Here is a 19,733-nt window from a genome sequence, read left to right as displayed (position 1 = left end):
AGGCAAACCACTGCTCCAACGATGCAGGAAAAAAAATTTGGTTTTATTAAGTTAATAATTTCGTTTTCAGCAATCGCAGAGCTTTGGCGCAGACCCAAGAAGGCCTCTACGCCCGCTACGGGCGCCATTCCAGCGCGCGAGACTGCCACGACCACCGCACGTGCGCCATTTTTACGCACGAGTTTGCTACGACCGACGAACGTGCGCCATTTCTGCGCACGAGTCTGCCATGACCGCTGCGTGTGCACCGCTCAGCCAACAAGTTAGTCCTTGTCCTCACCTGATATTAAGTGGCGTTGCTGCTTATGAAGGAAACGGGCTTACTTTGAAGAGGCGTAAAGTAAATTCTACCTATACCTCTGGCGGTTTCCAAGCAGAATCGTAATGGGACCCTAAATCACTCGGCTTCTTCGCCTTTGCTGGTAGGGTGGTAACTTGTCACAGCCTATGCATACCACCAGATCACACCACAGCCAATTTAGAGAATATAAAAACCTAAACTGATTCATACTGGGATTCCAACCCAGGACATCTTTGATGAGAACCACAGCACTACCAATTGCACCAGAGAGTAGTTTTTATAGGGATCATCAATCACGAATTTCTCCATTCCTGTGGTATTATGCTTAAGGTTATAATTTGATATGTTAAAAGTTATAATTTGACCAATAATTAGTATTAATGGGTGGGAGGTCCTGGATTTGCATCCAGGGTTAGGCTATGACATACTGAGTTTTTCTTTCTTCTAAGAAATTATTAGTTAAAATTCTCAGCCCAGAGTTGGGAATGGGAAGTTGGTGGTGTTACACCCCGGGCTTTGGAGAGCATGATAAGCCTTCAGCCCCAGCCATTATCAATTACCATCCGATAGTGGTTGTTAATGTAAACATTATCACCCTAAGCCCACCACCTTGCATCGGAATAGCGTGAACACCATTGGGTCTAAGTTCTATATTCCCTCCCCTTTAAAAAGGGGATCCCTCCTCCCCTTTTAAAATGTAACTGTTTTCCCCCCAAAGAGCAGAAAACGATTATTTAGGTTTCAGCCTATCATTACACTAATGAAATAACTTCCCCAAATTTTGCCCGTTTGCATTGTTCCTATCCTACATGATACATGAGGCTAAGACGTAATAGTCGCGTCACCATCCTGGTAGTGGTATGCCACTTGAGAGCCCTATGCAAAATACTTTTATAATAAGATAATCGCGCAGATGATGATGAAATGCTTTATGTAATGAATTTTGTCTTCTTGGATAATTAGAAACTATGAAAGCTTTCATTAGATTTGATAAATATATATGCAGACAGAGAGATTTGATAAAATTATGTCTAGTCCTTGTCTGCACAAGGACTAGACATAATTTTTAATTTTTAAAATAGGGTATACACGTAGGTTTTTAGGTGACAAATAACCCATATACATTTTTTCTGTGCCCTAAGACTATTTCCCTATCAGTGGAGTTACCCCAAAAAATTATACCATATCTAAGTGTAGAGGTTATGTAAGATTATATGCTTCCATAACTGTATTCTGACTCACTACCTTAGACAGCATGAATAACGCATAAGAGAAGCGATTTAATTTTCTGCAAACATTTTCTATCAGTGTTTTCCACATTGTGGAGTCTTTTTCTCTCATAGAAATTTCATCATTCTTTACACGTGACAAACGTGATACTGTTCACGAGACCTTTTATGATTATGACGTTTTATGAGTATGATCATCTGTCGTTATAAAATTTCAAGTTGATGGTCTAAAATGTATGCAAGGATTGGGTACGAATGAGACGAGAAACATGCATGATTTATAAATATTAGTCACTGCTAAAATAGTTGCACTATGTCCACCAGCAAATTATGAAATCTCTTTAAGAGTAAGTAGCATTTCTTGACTGTTCTTTTGTACTTTCTTTGGCAACAAAGAGACAATTTTTCTCTCCATGTCGACGTAGGGTTGAATTTTCGATTGTTTATGTAGGTACCACCCAATATCGAGTAGATGTGCTTTACTAAGATAATGTTCTAAAAACGGGAGCAACCCAACCATATTTAGCATTTATATACCTAATAACATAATATAATGCTTGGAAATTTCTAATATTTGACAGCGAATAGCCGACAAACAGGCATCTTTGAATCCGGAAGTCTCAGCCGACACGTCTCAGCCGATGTGTCAGCCTACGTCTCAGCAGCCGGCATCTCAGACGGGACGTCATCTGCTCAGCATTCAGTAGGACTGTACTACGAGTCTGCCGTCCGTAGAAAAACAAGTAGGTATCACAATATCTGTATTAAGTTCTGACTAAATTTTATGTGGTGCTGCAGGGGACAAATACTTTTTTACGGGCATAGAATGAAATACCAAAGGTAGAAAAGAGGGTAAGTTTGATTGTGCACCCATGAATTGTACCATTGGCACCGGCTTCAGAGTAATCAGTAAATAGAAAATATTATAATGTTTCCTTCTGCTCATTAGTTTCCTGCATAAGTTTGTGCAAACAAAATTTGAAGACTTACTGATTGACATTTGCAACTGACAAGTGGCCCGGGATTATTACGTCTTTCTCATGTATCCATTAAAAAGCAGGGTAGGAACACTGCAAACAGACAAAATTTGGGGAAGATATCTCATAAGTGGATTTAGCGAGGCTAGAACACCTAAATAGGGCGGTAATGACGATTATGACGTAATTAATTTTTTTTATAGGGAAGTCGAATCTCCATCAACAGTTAACTCGGACGCAACATTAGTGAAGAACGTCGCAGACGGTAGAGAGAAAAGACGTGGACCAGCACGAAAACTAGGATTAGCAGACACAACAAAAGACAAGGTCCTCCTTCTAATCCCGACCCAGACCAAAAGAGTGAGAAAATAAAATAAAAAAATTGTAATTAATATTAACTTTTGACGGCCTCCGTGGCGCAGTGGTATGCGCGGTGGATTTACAAGACGGAGGTCCTGGGTTCGATCCCGATCGATGTAAATGTAGAAAGAATAAATAACAGTTTTTAACCAATTTCAAAAAAGGAAGTGGTAACTCACTTATGTAATAAATGTTAAAATATTAAATAATTAAGTTAACAAAATTGACACTGTGTATCTTTGATTTACTAATCATTTTACTAATATTCAGCATAATATGTGGACCTATATTCTAATAGATCCTTGAGTAACGAAACGGTGGTCGACCCCCCACAGCTGGACCGAGGATATCAAGCGGGTTACAGGAAGCCATTGGATACTGGCAACTCGAGAGTATTGTGCCTAGAGGTCCATGCAAGAGGTCTATGTCCAGCTGTGGAAGTCTATCGGCTGATACTGGTGATGATGATGATGATTCACGCAGAACCCTATAAGCTAAGTATAATAGAGAGTATTGTATAGAATTGGATTCCCATGATACCTGATAACTTTTTTTAAGTGTTTATTTACAAGCGTTCTCATTGGCTTTACCTTACATGAAAATGTTTTTAGTGAGATTCCTATTTCCCTTGGTCATAGCATAACGCGTGTATAGCTAGACTGATTTTGCTTTTTCTTTTTGTGTTGTTTATTATCAGCAGAAGGATCTTTTGATAGAAAAAATTGAGAAGGTTGCGCGGAACATTATAAAATTAATCAATATTATTAAGAATATTATATAAGTATCAACTTGAATTTCTTGTGCATTAAGGTCCATCGTATTGTTGGTCTGTAGGTATACTTACATTTTATAGATGTTTTAATGCCCACTCACCTATAAGAATGTTACTTATGTTTACTCTGAGGCAATATGGTAGGGTAGAAAATATTGTAGGGGTTGCGGAATCGTATAACCCAGACAAGAATCGTACTTAAATTAAAAACGATAAAATAATTAAGAACTCTCCGACTTATTTTATTATTTTTCAATTAAGTTTCAATCTAGTGCGTCATTTAAAAAAATACTTCACTGTTATCTACAGAAATATTTACTTATCAAGTTCTATCGAGTTTCTGTAATATATAGTAACTATTATATTAATATCATCATCATCATCATCATCATCATCATATCAGCCGATGGACGTCCACTGTAAGACATAGGCCTTTTGGAAGTCCCTACAAAAGGCCTATAATAATATACAAAATGCAAAACCGAATGGGGGGTGTAACGGTAGTACATTCGGTTTTGCACAAACTTCCTGCAGCGCCGCCCTAGTGACCTCCTCTTTAAGAACATGCACCAATCAAATCTGAACCTATCACTGAAAACCGCATTGAAATCGGACTAGTAGTTTTGTAGATGTGGCGACATTCGTTTGTACAAACATCCTCTCACCCAAACTCATAACAACCTCTCCGTACTACAGTAGGTACCTAGTCCAGTAGTGCAGGTTTTTGTGGATGCTAATACCCTCATTGTAACCACAGCAATAGGAGAAGCGTCGATTTCATTCGTCGGCGAATACATCAATCTCCTCAGGAATGGGGTTGGCGACACCAATTTGCACCACAGCCAATGGTGAAAAAATAAAAAAAAAACTCGGTAACTTCATTTTTTTTTATTTTTCTATCGATATCTCAATAACGATGAGCGACACGTGAACGATGTAGAGCGTTATGTCGGATTTACATTTGTCTGACGTGTCGTGTTGTGACTTGTGACGCATCAGAACAGAATCTGTTTCATAGATTTTGTATGCGGCACATCAGAAGCCATTACGACATGTCACAACACATGGGTGTTAACGTTGCCATATAAAATGTATGATGTCGATTCTGTTCTGGTGCGCCACAACACGGCACGTCAGACAAATGTAAATCCGCCTCTAATACGGCTTTAATTAAAGAGAATATATAAACAGCAAAAAAAAAGTATTGGATAAAATTTATTGATGAACACTTTATATGATGGCAGAAATTGACACATGGGAAATCTTGGTCAAGAATTTGAAGAGTTTTTTATGCAACTTTCTAGTTTACCTTAAATCCAAAATTCAGTTTTCCCGGTTCATTTGCATTTCGAAGCCGATTTTTCCGACATAACGTCTAGTAGGTAGGACCTAAAGCGTCAGGTTTAAAGTTCTATGTAGGAACCGTCGTAGGTACAACAAAATATATGAGTTCTGTCAAAACAAAAACGTTTGTAACTTTATTTAAACCGCACTAGTAAATAATATAAACGCACAATACTAGCCACATACTGACATACATACTCGTATCAGCGAACACCGAGTAGCGAGCTAGCGACCTCACTATACAATCTTATGTTGGAAATTTTACAAATGATACATGACGACAGTCTACTGCGTAATATAAATTTAACACAGGGTTTGCTAATTGTTATAAAAAAGGGTCACTTTTGTAGCTCTTTCGAGATAGACATTCACTTGTTATTGTATTCACAAATATCTCAAACAGCGTCGTCGCCGTCCGGCGGCTGGCTCGCCAGTCTCGCGGCCATTGTGCTGAGGATGTCTGCCAGCCTCGAGAACCTTTAAATAAATAAATTAATGTACTTAAATGATACACAGATCACTAATGTAACCCCTAAGTAAGCGTACAGCGTAGCCTGTGTTATGGATACTGTAGGTACAATATATTATATCGGGAACAATATATTAAGTCGTTTAATAGCTGATTTTGAACCGACGAAAAGACGGAGAGAACTGAAATGTTATCAATTCGTTTATATATTTTTTTTGTATATGAACATCGAAAAACGTCACGCATAACTTTTTACTGAGAGGTCAGATTTTGATATTTTTTTAATATACTTCGATGTTGGTTACATACAAATTTGGAAAAACTATTGGTGCCGGCTGTTTTCTAATTGCTTTCTGCACTTCTGATTAGAACTTGTTTTATTTATTTTCAGTTATAATATTAAATGCAGCCGGGATTTTTTATTCTTTTACTATTATTAGGGTAAAATGGGGTAATCCCGGTCAAGTGACAATACCGGTCACCAAACTATCAAACAAAATATTGCGTTTACACACACTTACACATACGTAAAGGGTGGCGTGATTGCTCCCCGCTCCTACGCACCGACCTCCGTCCAGTTCCGACCGCGCGTCGCCGAGAACAAGACGTTTGTTCGTTTCGCGCCATTTTTTTACAACTTTTTGTTCGCGGAACATAAGAGGTGTGTATCATATTATTTCGTTTTCATGTATTGTCTACAATAATTTTTCTTATTTAGTTATCTGGCTATCTATTTCATAGTACATTTCAAGTAGTTTGTGGCATGTTTTTTCTTAAACTATTATTAACCTTAAAAGTAGTATGGGTGGGTAATGCCGGTCACCTTTGACCGGTATTACCCGCAAGTCACATATACAAATAGCTGATATTTAGACGTATAAATAATGTCTGTTCGCTACGTTTGTATTTTCTACAGAAATATACATCATGTATTTTTAGTTTCAGAATGCCTCGTAACAGGAACCAAGGATTGAAGGTGAATTGGAGCCAAAATGACATAACCAGAGCATTTAAACTTGTCGAGGAAGGGACTCCAATAAGAGAGGCAGCGCGGTTTACTGGTATCCCATTTTCGACACTCCAAGAACGAATAAAAAAAAAGAACTCTGAATTGCCGTCTCTTGGACGAAATCCTGTGTTTTCTAAGGAACAAGAGGCAGAAATGGCAGAGCAAGTTAAATTTCTGGGCAAGATATTTTATGGGTGTACTTCAATACAAATAAGGAAGATGGCGTACGAGTATGCTGATAAAAATAATTTGATGCATAACTTCAATAAAAATCTTGGCATGGCTGGAAAGGACTGGCTAATGGGTTTTATGAAAAGAAATAATTTATCAAATCGTAAAGCTGAAGGCACCAGCCTAAACCGTGCAACTGCATTCAACAAGGATGAAGTTGGTTTATTTTTTAAATTGCTTGGAGAGTTGATGGAAAAATATAAGTTTTTGCCAAGAAATATTTATAATGTGGATGAAACCGGATTCTCTTCCGTTCAAGACCCAGGTAAAATTGTAACTGAGAAAGGTCAAAAACGAGTAGGCTCTATAACTTCGGGTGAAAGAGGGAAAAATGTAACGGCTGTATGTGCAGTAAGTGCTACTGGTGTTTACATTCCACCAATGTTAATATTTCCCCGCCAGAGACATTCCCCAGCACTAGAAAACGATGGTCCACGTGGCGCTATATACAGGTGCTCAAAAAACGGGTGGATAAATGAAGAGTTGTTTGTGGCCTGGTTAAAACATTTCGCTAATTTTACAAAACCGTCAGAAAACGAACCCATACTGCTTATTTTAGACAATCACTCTAGTCATATATCTCTGAGGGCGTATGAGTTTTGTAAAACTAACAACATAGTAATGTTGTCATTACCGCCACATGGATCTCATAGAATTCAGCCTTTAGATGTCTCCATTTATGGTCCATTTAAAGCTGCCTATAAACAAGAGTGCAATCTTTTGATGAAAACAGAATTGGGGCGAAAGATCACCCAAAACGATTTAGCCTCGCTTTTCAGAAAAGCATTCCAAAAAATTGCAACCATTCCAAAGGCCGAAGCAGGATTCGCTTCTACCGGTATATATCCCCTGAACCCAGACATATTTACAGAAGAAGATTTTTTGGCTGCTGAAGTTTTGAATAGTAGTGAATTGGTAGTATCGATAGAAGAGAGGCGCGAAATGGACAATAAAACTCCGGATCAAATCATTCAACTAACCATAGAGCACAATATATCAGCACCAGGTTCACCATCGCTTCTCAATGATTACAACTCAACAGATACAATTCTTTCCACTCAAGTTTCACAATCAATAGCAATAGATCATTCAGTTCCCACAACTTCAGGAGTAACCGCCAAAGATCTTTTATCAGTTCCGAAAAAACTCGTTAATAGTAAGAATGCTCGAAAACAGCATGCAAAAGTTCTCACTAGCACTCCTTATAAAGAAGCCTTACAAGAAAAAGAAGAGAGACGAGCAACAAGAGAAAAGAAGAAAGAAAATAAAGGAGGTGTTAAAAGAAAGTCAGGAAAAAAGTCGACAATGAAAGTACCAGTTAAAATGTCAATAAAGAAGGTGAAAAAGAAAGTTCTTCAAGAAAGTAATTGTGAAACTTCGTCGGATTCGGAAATTGACATGATAGATGTACGTGATGATGATGATGACACCGATATCGAAGATTTTCAGAATAAGTGTATACTATGCGACGATTATGGCCAGAACAACGAACTTTGGTACAGGTGTGTTCAGTGTGGACTTTGGGCTCACGCTGAATGTTCGGGCTGTGAATCGCCCGAAGGATACGTATGCGATTTGTGTCGCTAAAAGTCTGACCGGTAATGTCGTTCTGCTGACCGGTATTACCATCCATATCGGGCAATGGTGGTCAAACATATTTTTTTTTTAAACGTGTTTTTGTGTTGTAATTTTATTTACTATTGATCTCATTGCTTGTGATTATCCTATAATATAAGTTAAAGTTACGTTTGCATAAGAGTTTTAGTATTTTATTATCACCTCTGGTTGGGTCCTGTTAGGGCGCCCCTTTCACCCCACAGGAAGCTTATGTGGAACTCTGTCCTAAACAACTCCAGCAGTGTCGGATCCAACATCGGACCGAGCGAAGACATCTCTTGCACGACGGTACGCGCGTTGCGTCTGAACGTCTCTATTTGCCGAGGAAATTGTCGCGCCGCCTCCAGGTGGGCCGCTGTGGCATCGAAGTCGAACTCCAAGCTGCTTACGAGACTGCTCGGGAACGTCTCGTCCGGTCGCAATAGGCCTCCGCCTTCTCCATCTGTGAACAGTCACACATCTAGATATTTTTACTACAGATTTACTGCTTCCCATTGATGCCTGCTTTCTGAATTCTATTCATTAAACAGGAATTTAGCTTGTTTAGATTTATTATTAATTCCGTAGTCATGGTTTTGACGACCTTTCTGACGCAGTTGGCAGTGCTGTAGTTCTCAAGTTTCTTAGTTCAATTCTCAGCTCCCAGCTCAGGTCAGGTCAGGCTAATTAACTCAGGTTGGTTCTGATAGTAGGTATGCATCGGCTGATGGTTAGTTACCGCCCTACCGGCAAAGACGTACCTACTGCCAAGTGATTTAGTGTACCGGTACGATATCGCGTAGAAACCATGAGAGTAGAATAAACTTGTGCCTCTTCCAAGTGAGCTCGCTTCCATTTTAAAATCAGGTACTACTACGCAACTGCGAAGGTACTCACCGAACAAATGGAAGCACAATACGGACGGCACCACGTACGGAGCGGTGGTGTTAGGCGGCAGCGGATACGTCCCTTCGTTCATGCTCTTGAAGCACGGCCGAAGCTTCGCCTCGAACATGAACGCATTGTCGGTGTACACTCGTCTCAGAACGTTCCAGGCGTTCTCCAACCGCTCCACTTGAGGCATGCATAGGCCGAACATGATTGCAGAGAAACCATACAAGTTTCCTAGCGCCGTTTTAGTTTCGATAGCTAGGAGTATCCAGTCGTTTATAGTGTCGGCTCTCTGTCTGTCCGTCTGACAAGTGAGAACGGTCACGGCTACGAGAAGACGAAAGGTTTCGACCCTGAAAATAATTTAGTAAATCAATATCAAGATATGCATGAACTTCTCTATATGCTAATCGCTGGATGGAACGCTGGACCGATAGACGTTGGTGTCCGAAGGTGTTGGATTGGTGACCCCGCACTAGAAAACGCAATGTTGATCAACTCTGACGATATCAAGCGAGTCGCTGAGATTCGCTAGATGCAGGCGGCTCAGGATCGTGTTTGGAAGACCGTACAAAAGGCCCATGTCCTGCAGTAGACGTCCATCGGCTGATATGATGATGATGATAATGATAAATGCTTTTGGCCGGGCGTTTATAAATTTCCAAATTAGGTAGGTATATACAGGTTTCAAATTATTCAGACCTTATATACTGAGGGTTGTGATGTCTGTAATTTCTGAATTACGAAACCGACAGCTTGTTAATAAATTAAATAAAAACTCGTGTCAAGTTCATTTTGTTTCATTCATTCGACGTAAAGACGGACAGTAATACCTACCGATATATTTTTTTAGTTACAGTTTTTTTTAGTTTTTAAGTATAGTAGTAATAGATATAAATTATAGGCTAGTCAAATAAGAAAAATAAAGAGTTCAACCTCAGAAATGAGAGATAATGAGCTGTAAGTGTCAGATTTTGATTAATGTTATTCTCAAACACTCAAACATTATGTTTACACTTTACAGTTTATTACTCCTCACTTCGAGGTTTAACTGGGGTATACCTTTCAATGACATCTAAACGTAACATGCGTCCCTGAGGAAGAAAACAAAGTTCTATTCCTGACGCTGTTTTATTCAGCCTTTCTATTTGTATAGAGTCATCGAACAGAAAGTGAAGATCTATTTTCGTGAGATGGTTTGCCAAAATTCGAGGACCCGATGTTCGCAGCAACAGTTTGATCGTGTGCAAAGTCTCTGACTCTAAAGGTTTCGTTAGAGACGCTGCTATGATTTGAGACTGAAAAATTTCCAAATTGATTCTCGACTCGACTGTATAGTCCAGATTTTCTAGCTGCAACAACTTTGCTTCTGTTAAATCGTAATCGAATTGTTGTTTGATCGTCGGGGTGTTAGCCGGGTTGTAGTCAGAGTCATTTCTCGATTTATTTGGATCGCTGTGAGCGGAACTCTGGGTCGAATCGCCGGATCCGTTTCCTGAATCGGACCCGGAGACGTGGTAGAGTCTGTGCGGCTCCGGTCTTCTGTCGTCGGCTTTCGGCCCATCGTAGCGAGCGGGCTTCGCTGGAGGGCTGGTCGGCAAGTTCGCGTCCCAAGTGTTCGACCCCGAGTTCGACTCGCTTGAAAATATTTTAGGGTATTTACTTGTCTGGCTCTGGATGACTCCGTCGGCGCTGGCGCTCTTCCCGTGCGTCACGTGCTGCGTCATATCTATCGGAGTCAAAGAATGAGATCGCTGCTTCTTGAAAGGCACTCTCAATTGGGTTCCAGGCTTAGCTACGAAATGGCTATAAACACTGTATGCGTTTCCGTAATCGTTGTCCCCGTTAGGAGAAGCCACGTTGCCACAGTCGTCGGTAGATATGTTGGACAAAGGAACTGCCCGATTCGCTGGGTACTGTATTCTTGCCCCTGACGCGGCGGAGATTGGCTTTCCGGACCCCACGTACGAGGTGATGAGGTCTGCCACAGTGTCGTACGCTTCGTCTTCAAATTGATATTGAAATCTTTCATAAACTGTTTCGGGATGCACCACAATCTAAAAGAAATGATTTTATTTCAAATTATCTAAAGAATGTTCGAAAAAGTGAAAAGTTATTATTATTTTTTTTATTTTTATTTATAGAAAATTAAATTCCAAAGTAGACTCCTAGGCGTTGTTGCGTACTATCGCACATAATCAGGCGCTGCGTAATTATCGCACATAATCATACGGACATCACGAAGAAGGCGTTCGCAGTTTCGACTGCGAGAACGAGATTTATTGAGAAAGTCTCACCCTCTGTATAACGAAGTGTAGGTGTTGTCCGTTAGACCGGCAGCTGAGCACGTAGTTGTCGGGCTGCGAGGACGAGTCGCGCACCAGGAACTGCCGGTCGTGCCGCAGGAGCGCCTCCGCCGCGCCACGGCCGAGCGCGCCGTGGTACCAGCCGTGCGAGATGAGCTGCTCGGCAGACAGCGACAGCTCCCACTCCAGCAGCCCGCAGCTAGGTGCGGCGCTCGTCTCCTGCGCGTTACGAGAATAAGGTTTTCTTAATTGCTCTAGGCCTTGCTTTGCGGTGGGAGGCTTCGGGCATGGATTCCACCTTACCGGCGATGACGTATTGCCATTTAACGTTCCTGTACGATGTTGTGTAGAACCGAAAGGGGTGTGGATTTTCATTGTCCTCTTATCAAGTAAACCTGCTTCCATCTTAAATTGCATCATCACTTACCATCAGCTCAGATTGTAGTCAAGGACTAACTTGTAAATAATTAAAAAATTAGCTCTTTCGTCATTCAAATTCATCATCACCCACTGTAGGATATAGGCCTTTTATAGGGTTGATGTCGTCGGTACACAGGTGAGCGGTCGACTTATACTGCTCTTTCTAGGGCTACATATTTTTGTCTACATTACTATATAGTCATAATATGTATCACGCTTTGTAATAAAAAAGAAGTATCAAAATCGGACAACTCAATAAAAAATGATGCTTAGTTTTACATTAAAATTAATGAGTAAAGAATCAATTATCTGCCTGTTTTCGTAACGTACAACCAAGCATAACTTTTATTGAGAGGTCCGATTTTGATAATTCTTTTTTTGTTAGAAAGGGTAGGATTAGGAAAGGTATATTTCGAAGACGGCCTCGTATTGTACCATTGCTACCGCCTTCAAACTGATTAGTAGATAGAAAATATTATAATGTTTTCTTTCGCTTATTAATTTAATAAGCGAAATAATTCGTTTCCCGCATACGTTTGTGTTTTTGAAGTAGTAGTAGATAGTATTTTTTAATTATTTATTGTTTATACATGCATACCTACTTAGGTATTGCTTAAACAATATAGATCATTTCGTCCCCAAGTCCAAGGTTTTTGATTTCAAATAACATAAAAAACATGACGATGAATATCGTCAAAATCGGAGCTTTTTCTGAGAACTTCCGCATCTTGTTTTATGTTTTCATTGACTCGCCTAAAAATCATATAAGTAGGTATATAAATCTATACTAATATTATAAAGCTGAAGAGTATGTTTGTTTGTTTGATTGAACGCGCTAATCTCAGGAACTACTGGTCCGATTTAAAAAATTATTTCAGTGTTAGATAGCCCATTTATCGAGGAAGGCTATAAGCATGTATGGGCATCCCCGTATTCCTACGGGAACGGGAATCACGCGAGTAAAACCGCGCGGCGTCAGTTAGTTACAAAATATATTTGCATAATATGCTAAATGCGTAACTTTTTCCTGTATTTCAGTTAAATTTAAGAAAAACCTAATTTGGCAAAATTCTAATTTTATTCTGAATATAAAAAATATTAACAGCTAATGCAAAAAAAATGTTATAGACTACTCGGCCTGCTAGCCTATTCACTAACTTTGAGTAGTAGATACGAGTATATACGACATTCAACAACTTATTTTATTGCTAACTGATCAAAATTACTAACTAATGTGTTTGCAATTGTGATTTTTGTTAACAATGGACTTTATGGAATACGAAATGGTTTGCACCGAGTCAAGTGATCACTTCTGGTACTCACCATGTTTCTAGTTGATTTCTGTTCTCGCTGTCTGTCGATACAGTTGTATCTTGATACAGATAACTATTTCAACAGTTGTTATTATAGCATGTCGGCAAGGCGGCGAGGCGGCGAGGCGGCGGCGGGTTGACGCGTGGCGATCGATAGAACGTTCGCCCTATTCTCTTGAACGTTGGTAGTAACGAGGGGTTGAACTTCACTCTGAACTCGCAGCTGCGGGGCATGCGCATTATGCACAATGTACACCCATTTCATAGGTGCAAAAATGCATTGCCTACCCTGACGATTTCAGCACATCATTGGCGTATCTAGGATTATTTGACGGCCTTCGTGGTGCAGTGGTATGCGCGGTGGATTTACAAGACGGAGGTCCTGGGTTCGATCCCCGGCTGGGCCGTTTGAAATTTTTTTAATTGGTTCAGGTCTGGCTGGTGGGAGGCTTCCGACGTGGCTAGTTACCACCCTACCGGCAAAGACGTACCGCCAAGCGATTTAGCGTTCCGGTACGATGCCGTGTAGAAACCGAAAGGGGTGTGGATTTTCATCCTCCTCCTCACAAGTTAGCCCGCTGCCATCTTAGATTGCATCATCACTTACCATCAGGTGAGATTGTAGTCAATGTAAAAAATGAAAAAAGTTTTTATTCAGTACAGGATGGCATAGAAAGGACGTACTACGAACAATAAGTAAATCTACTCATGCAATTACGGACATTTAGGTAGACGATGCAGTCTAAGATAACCTGGACGTGGGGTTATTAACTCACGATGACTCCGGGTCCTATTAGGCGATGCTTCTGCGCTCGCATCCCGGATACGCCGCTGAGGTCCCATTAAAGAGCCTAAGGCACTTCCACAGTCGAAAGAGACTTCCAGAAAGAGGTAAATATTTTATATGATGGTCAAAAAAACTCACAAAACAACATGTTATGTATAAAGACGTAAAAGTTACAAACAAACGGCACATCGGACATCAACAAATCGTATTGACGGTTCATTCTTTAAACATCCCTCGTGATGCAAAACTTCCACTGCGATCACATTTACTTGCCGTCTTACCATTATCGCCATGAATTTCAATCTGAGAAGAATAAATTGGAAAATAGTTTCAGTATTACTAGTCTTGAACATTTTTGAAATTCAGTGTTATGAAAAAAGTAAAGTAAATTGTATTATCAAATTTTATTGTTGGAAGTAATTCTAATTTTATACCTAAATCTTATTACAGCGTTGCGTAAAATGGTCCGAAAACAGTCGAAAATGGTCCAGAGACCATTCAGTGAAGACAACCCGAGCCAGGATTCGAACAACTCAAAGCAGCATGTTGTAGTTTACCCCGGGTTTGCTCAAATAAAATCAATTGTTCATAGAATGCAACGTCCAAAAATGTCTACAATTCTAACTTCGGCTGACACCGGAAAAAATAAAACGATGTTTTCTCGAATGAATATTGCCAGGAATGAAATTTTGCATCCTTTCGACCTTCGGATGGCAAAATATGCTATCACGAATGCAAAACAGGGAAATGAAGTAAATCATGATCCCGATGTAAGCGCACAAGGAACTATGCAAAGTCTATCAGAACTCATGCTTAACTCCTACAATATACCTTCATCTATTTTCTTCCCAACTATAGAAGAAAAGAGTTCGCATAGTATTGAAAAAGAGGCATTCATAAAAAGTACTGCTGGTCTAAATTCTAATAAAACTGCAATAAACGACATTGGAACTCTTCAAAGTTTCAGTTCGAAAAGAGAAAATACAGCAGTTGAAGAAGTAGAAGCATATGGGAACGAACTAAACTTTACTGCGCCTCAATATCACGAGCCAGATATCAGAACAGTGGTTTTAAATGATAATAGATCTTTGAATTCACCACTTAATTGCAGAGAGTTTAAGGAAGCTAAAACAGATATAGACGCACAAGAAGTATTTTCAGAATTTGATATTGAGGTGATAAAAGGTGGCACTATAGGAGTTTTAAGTCATTTAGTTATTTTCAGGCAATATTGTAATGCATATCATTATGATTTCAGCCACCATGGATAGGCAATAAACATTTCTGGAATCATGTCTACGAAAATCGTTATGAGGCTCTTATGAGGAACGCCAAGTGGCCAGCATTGAAAGTAAGTATGGCATGTACATTTAAAGTAGGTAAATTAAAATCTGTATTTATTGATACACATAGTAAATACAGAATAAAGGATATAACTCGCTGATTCGACACACAGAGATAGCTGCAACAAACGCTTCCATCCATTCATCCGATCGATGAAGTTATACATAGACAATGTACCTATACCTACAACATTCCATTTCATGATGGTTGATTGAGTCGTTAAAGCATACAAACTTACTTTCACATTTATAAACAATTTGGTACGAGATGAAGTCCATTCCAATTCCAAAGCCTTAAACAATATCAGTTTATTCATTTTTAGGTAATTTTAGTTCCGCGGTCTCATGTTGACACTATTTGGAAGCAACCCTTCGACAACCACTCTAAGAGTTCTGCGCGCAAGATTTTATCGAACATTGTAAAAAAGCTACAATTTTATTCAAACTTCACTTTTTCTTGGAACGAGGTGTCCCACTTGAGTAAGTGGTGGAAAAGTGCTGGACAAAAGACCCGAAAGGTAATCATTTTTCTCCAGTCGGTCCCTCACTCGAGTCTTTCTCGTCTTTCGATATACAATGGTGTACACTTCCCACCACAATACATTTTTCCAAGTTATCGTTACCACCTGTGGTTCTGTCTGTGGTTACCACTGTACGTACCGCGTGTACGTAATGTCTAAAATAACTGAGGATGTGCAGTAGTCAAATGATTGAGAGATGTGTTTTAATTTGAAGCTGTGATAGAATTTGTGCGTTTTGCACATTTGTGCGTTTGGTAGTCCACGGTATACGTAATTGCCTCCAACACCACATTTGGAACGCATACATGGCTTGAAGATTCACGTCTCTACACCATATGAAGAGGTAGAATATAGGAAGATGAGAAAATGAGTGCTTGAAATAATTTTTAGTGCTCAGAATTACTTCATACATTTTTTTTATTTTCTTCTGCAAGTACAAATTTCGATGTTTTTGCTACAAGTTATAGGTATTAAAGATAATGATTAAAATAATTTTTGCCACAACATCCTGAAACTAAGTTGATAATATTTTTAAAAGGCACTTCGCAAACTAGTGGAGGAGGGACGATTAGAAATCACGACAGGGTTATGGGTCCAAACAGACGAGGCCACTTCACATTTATTCGGAATCCTACATCAGCTGGTCGAGGGTAACTAACGATAAATCAATAATAATCGATTACTATCGTTACATTATACTCTATATACCTACTCATCTCTTTATTTATTTTTTCTTCCAGGTCACCAATGGCTACTACACCATTTAAATTATATACCAGAGGTGGCTTGGCTGACCGACACTGTGACACATAGCCCTACATTGCCTTACCTTTTATCTGCATCTGGAATATCAAATCTAATTACAACAAATTTACATTTCTCCTGGCAACAACACCTTACCGAATACCAATACACTGACTTTATATGGGTTCAAAGTTGGGATACCGACAAAAGTGCTCTCACAGACCTCAATCAAGCTTTATCCAAGATTGGTAACGATCGGTATCCAAAGCATTCTGTTATTACCCACGTTTTACCTTTTAACTCTGATGAATTTAAATCATGTGGACCGCAAGGTGACATATGTGAAACACAATTTAATTTTTTCAATCGTTCAAAAAATCAAGTTATAAACCCATTTAATATTAAAAAGAAATCTGAGGAATTATTAGAACAGTATTCCAAAACTGGAACAACGTCTCCTCACAATGTGGTTGTTGTGACTTTAGGTGGAAAGCATCACTACGAATCTCAAACAGAATTTGATTTCCAGATCAACAATTATCAAAAAATTGTAGATTATGTAAACATAAATCAAGATATCTATAAAGCTACGGTTGAGTTTGGGACAAGTAAGGAATATTTTCAAAACATCCTATCGAGGTATAAAACTTTTCCTACTCTTAAAGGCGATTTTCTCAATTTCGCCGATATCAGCGCTGGTAGTCCCGCTTATTGGACAGGATATTTTTCTTCGCAAGCACAGTTTAAAATTATTTTGAGACGCCTTCACTCAACTTTAAGAAGTACTGAAATTTTGTTTGCTTTCGCTCTCAATTTAAAAGCGTTTAAATCATTTAAAGTATCAACTTTGTATGAACTTTTATTGAATGCTCGCGAGACTGTAGCTCGTCTTCAAGATCGCAATGTTGTAAGTGGGACATTAACATTTAAAACTCTTAGTTACGCGCAACAACAAATAATGAATGTCTCTAGAGACTGTCAGTACATTCAAGAGATTACAGCGAGCCTACTTAGTTCCACTCCAACTCAAAATGAGACATTTCTCGAAAAGTATCTGTACAGGGAAGGAGAATTTATAACTTCATATAAATCAGTTACAATCGGGGATCAACTCTACGTGTTTAATTCACTGAATCATGAAAGAGTTGAAGTCGTTGAGCTCGTAACTAGATTCCCAAACGTAGGAATCGTTGATCATAATGTAAATGAAATGCAAATACAAATAAACCCTGTGTGGAAATTTGATAACGCAAAGGTAATAAGGATATCAAGTAATTTTTTTAAGATTACATTCTTAGCAAGGGTTCCGCCATTGGCATTCGTATTGTATAAAATTAAACAAAATCATCATGGCATGAAGAATTCTGCCATCATCTATTGTACATCATGTATTGTTGACAAAGTCGATGATGGATCCAACTTTGTATTCAATGTGCGTCCATTAGAAGACGGCGACATACAATTACAAAACAATAAGCACCGACTGACAATAGATGAGCATACTGGATTTTTAAAAACCGTAACCCAAAAATCGTCCGGTGAAAAACCTATTGTTGTAGATTTTGGAGCATTTAATAGTGCTAATGTACGATCGAGGAGTTTTATATTTAACACGAATATCTCTACACCTGTGGAGGATATACTATCACAATTCCTGCAAAACGATAAAATAAGACCAACTATAATTGTGTCCGGACAGATTACTACTGAATTGACATCTCTTTATGGTAGTTTTCTACGTCACACTGTTAAAATATTTAATGTTATTGACAATCCTCTCTCGGAAGTTATAAAATTGGAAACTAAAATAGATTACGACGGGAAGTCTCAAAGTCGAGAAGTGGAAATGTTTCTGTCAATACAAACAGATATCAGCAACGGCAACAACCCACAATTATTTATTGACAATAACGGTTTTCAACATACATCACGTACTATCAACGTTAGTAGGCGAATCGAATCAAATATGTATCCACTTACGAGTATGTCTTACATACAAGACGAAAAATTTAGATTGACTGTCATCACTGATCATGCTCAAGGTGTGACAGCTTTACAAGAAGGTCAATTGGTACTTATGCTGGACAGAAGAGTCTTTGATGATAATCGAGGAGAAGACATTGCTAAAAATACTGTTGTCAGCTTTACGCATTATTTGTTATTAGAGGGTTTAATCGAGCCTATGACCAGCTATGACAGTGTAATTTCGAGAACAAATTTAAAATTACCTAGTCGTGCAGCGTCTCACTTAGCAAACACTCTTAGTTACAACTTGGATATTTACTTCCTTGACGCTAATAGAACTCATCTGTGCAATTATAACTTTCTACCTTTGATACTATCATCATTGCCATGCGACGTAACGTTAATAAATTATAGAGCGATTTTGAACAGAGGCGTTCCAGACAAATACATACCGAATACTGCTCTAATGACTTTGCACCGACAAAAGTTTTGTTGTCGCATTCTAAATTATAATGATCCACAGTGTACTGAGGGCAGCTCTTTCAGAGTAGACAATGTACTCCCCAACGTGAAGGCAGTGTATCAGACCAACCTGGTGGGCACAAACGAAGGTGTGGCGATCAATGAGTTGAATAAAAATAATTTTCCATCAATGACATTGACTACTTTGCGTGTATATTTTTGAATAATGTAACGAATTCCAATAAATAATTATAAAAAAATTTAAAATATGTATATGTACCTACTCCGATTTATTTGACAGCATCTTGTAGCGTAAAGCTTTTTCTATAATCTCTTACCCTTTTCTTTTGGTACCACTACTATCCTGCGAGTCATGATAGTCCAGTGGCTTGGTTTGCCGCTTGGCTTTGACCTTCGATTCATTGAGCATAGGTTAGGTTCGAATCCGGTTCGGGGAATGCACCTCTAACTTTTCAGTTAGTGTTCATTTTAAGAATATAAATAGCACATAAACTCAAATGGTGAAGGAAAAACATTCACAAATTTTATTACGCGTGTGGAGTAATTCTTAAGAATTATTCGGCAAACTTCACTTCACACACACACTTCATCTATATTTAAAATAAAATTAATCCTTTAATAAAATTAATCCCTTGGTCACGCCATCAAGCGTGAACGGCTGGACCGATTTCA

At 38.9% G+C, this 19,733-nt stretch overlaps 3 protein-coding genes across 3 annotated transcripts; 2 read left to right on the top strand and 1 right to left on the bottom strand.

Annotated features, from left to right (window-relative positions):
• Positions 1–70: 70 nt before the first annotated feature.
• Positions 71–3,094, top strand: LOC112045516 (uncharacterized; the record flags this gene model as incomplete). Its single annotated transcript, XM_052890671.1, is given in 3 exon segments — positions 71–262; positions 2,112–2,273; positions 2,711–3,094. Coding segments are annotated over 3 exon segments (398 nt in total), but the record flags the coding sequence as incomplete, so codon positions are not given.
• An 885-nt stretch (positions 3,095–3,979) lies between these two features.
• On the bottom strand, positions 3,980–13,494 carry LOC112045514 (breast cancer anti-estrogen resistance protein 3 homolog). Its single transcript, XM_024081713.2, has 6 exons — positions 13,229–13,494; positions 11,477–11,704; positions 10,242–11,236; positions 9,186–9,532; positions 8,472–8,751; positions 3,980–5,460 (listed from the first exon to the last, which is right to left on the bottom strand). The coding sequence occupies exons 1-6, from the start codon at positions 13,229–13,231 to the stop codon at positions 5,379–5,381; spliced, it is 1,935 nt and encodes a 644-aa protein (XP_023937481.1). The 5' UTR covers positions 13,232–13,494; the 3' UTR covers positions 3,980–5,378.
• A 973-nt stretch (positions 13,495–14,467) lies between these two features.
• On the top strand, positions 14,468–15,276 carry LOC128198038 (uncharacterized). The gene has a single exon (XM_052890716.1). It carries the CDS (start codon positions 14,488–14,490, stop codon positions 15,274–15,276), a length of 789 nt encoding a protein of 262 aa, XP_052746676.1. The 5' UTR covers positions 14,468–14,487.
• The last annotated feature ends 4,457 nt before the right edge of the window (positions 15,277–19,733 follow it).

This window comes from Bicyclus anynana, chromosome Z (genome assembly GCF_947172395.1).
Source record: "Bicyclus anynana chromosome Z, ilBicAnyn1.1, whole genome shotgun sequence".
In the NCBI taxonomy this organism is placed as follows: domain Eukaryota; kingdom Metazoa; phylum Arthropoda; class Insecta; order Lepidoptera; family Nymphalidae; genus Bicyclus; species Bicyclus anynana.
This window is presented reverse-complemented; position numbering and strand designations above follow the sequence as displayed.

Excerpts from the sequence above, each read along its gene's own strand:
- LOC112045514 (XM_024081713.2), bottom strand. Across the intron at positions 8,752-9,185 it reads ATTGTGCTTCCATTTGTTCG|ATGGAGAAGGCGGAGGCCTA; the intron begins GTGAGTACCTTC and ends GACTGTTCACAG. Across the intron at positions 5,461-8,471 it reads CTAACAGGACCCAACCAGAG|GTTCTCGAGGCTGGCAGACA; the intron begins GTGATAATAAAA and ends ATTTATTTAAAG.
- LOC128198038 (XM_052890716.1), top strand. The coding sequence starts at position 14,488 with ATGGTCCAGAGACCATTCAGTGAAGACAACCCGAGCCAGGATTCGAAC.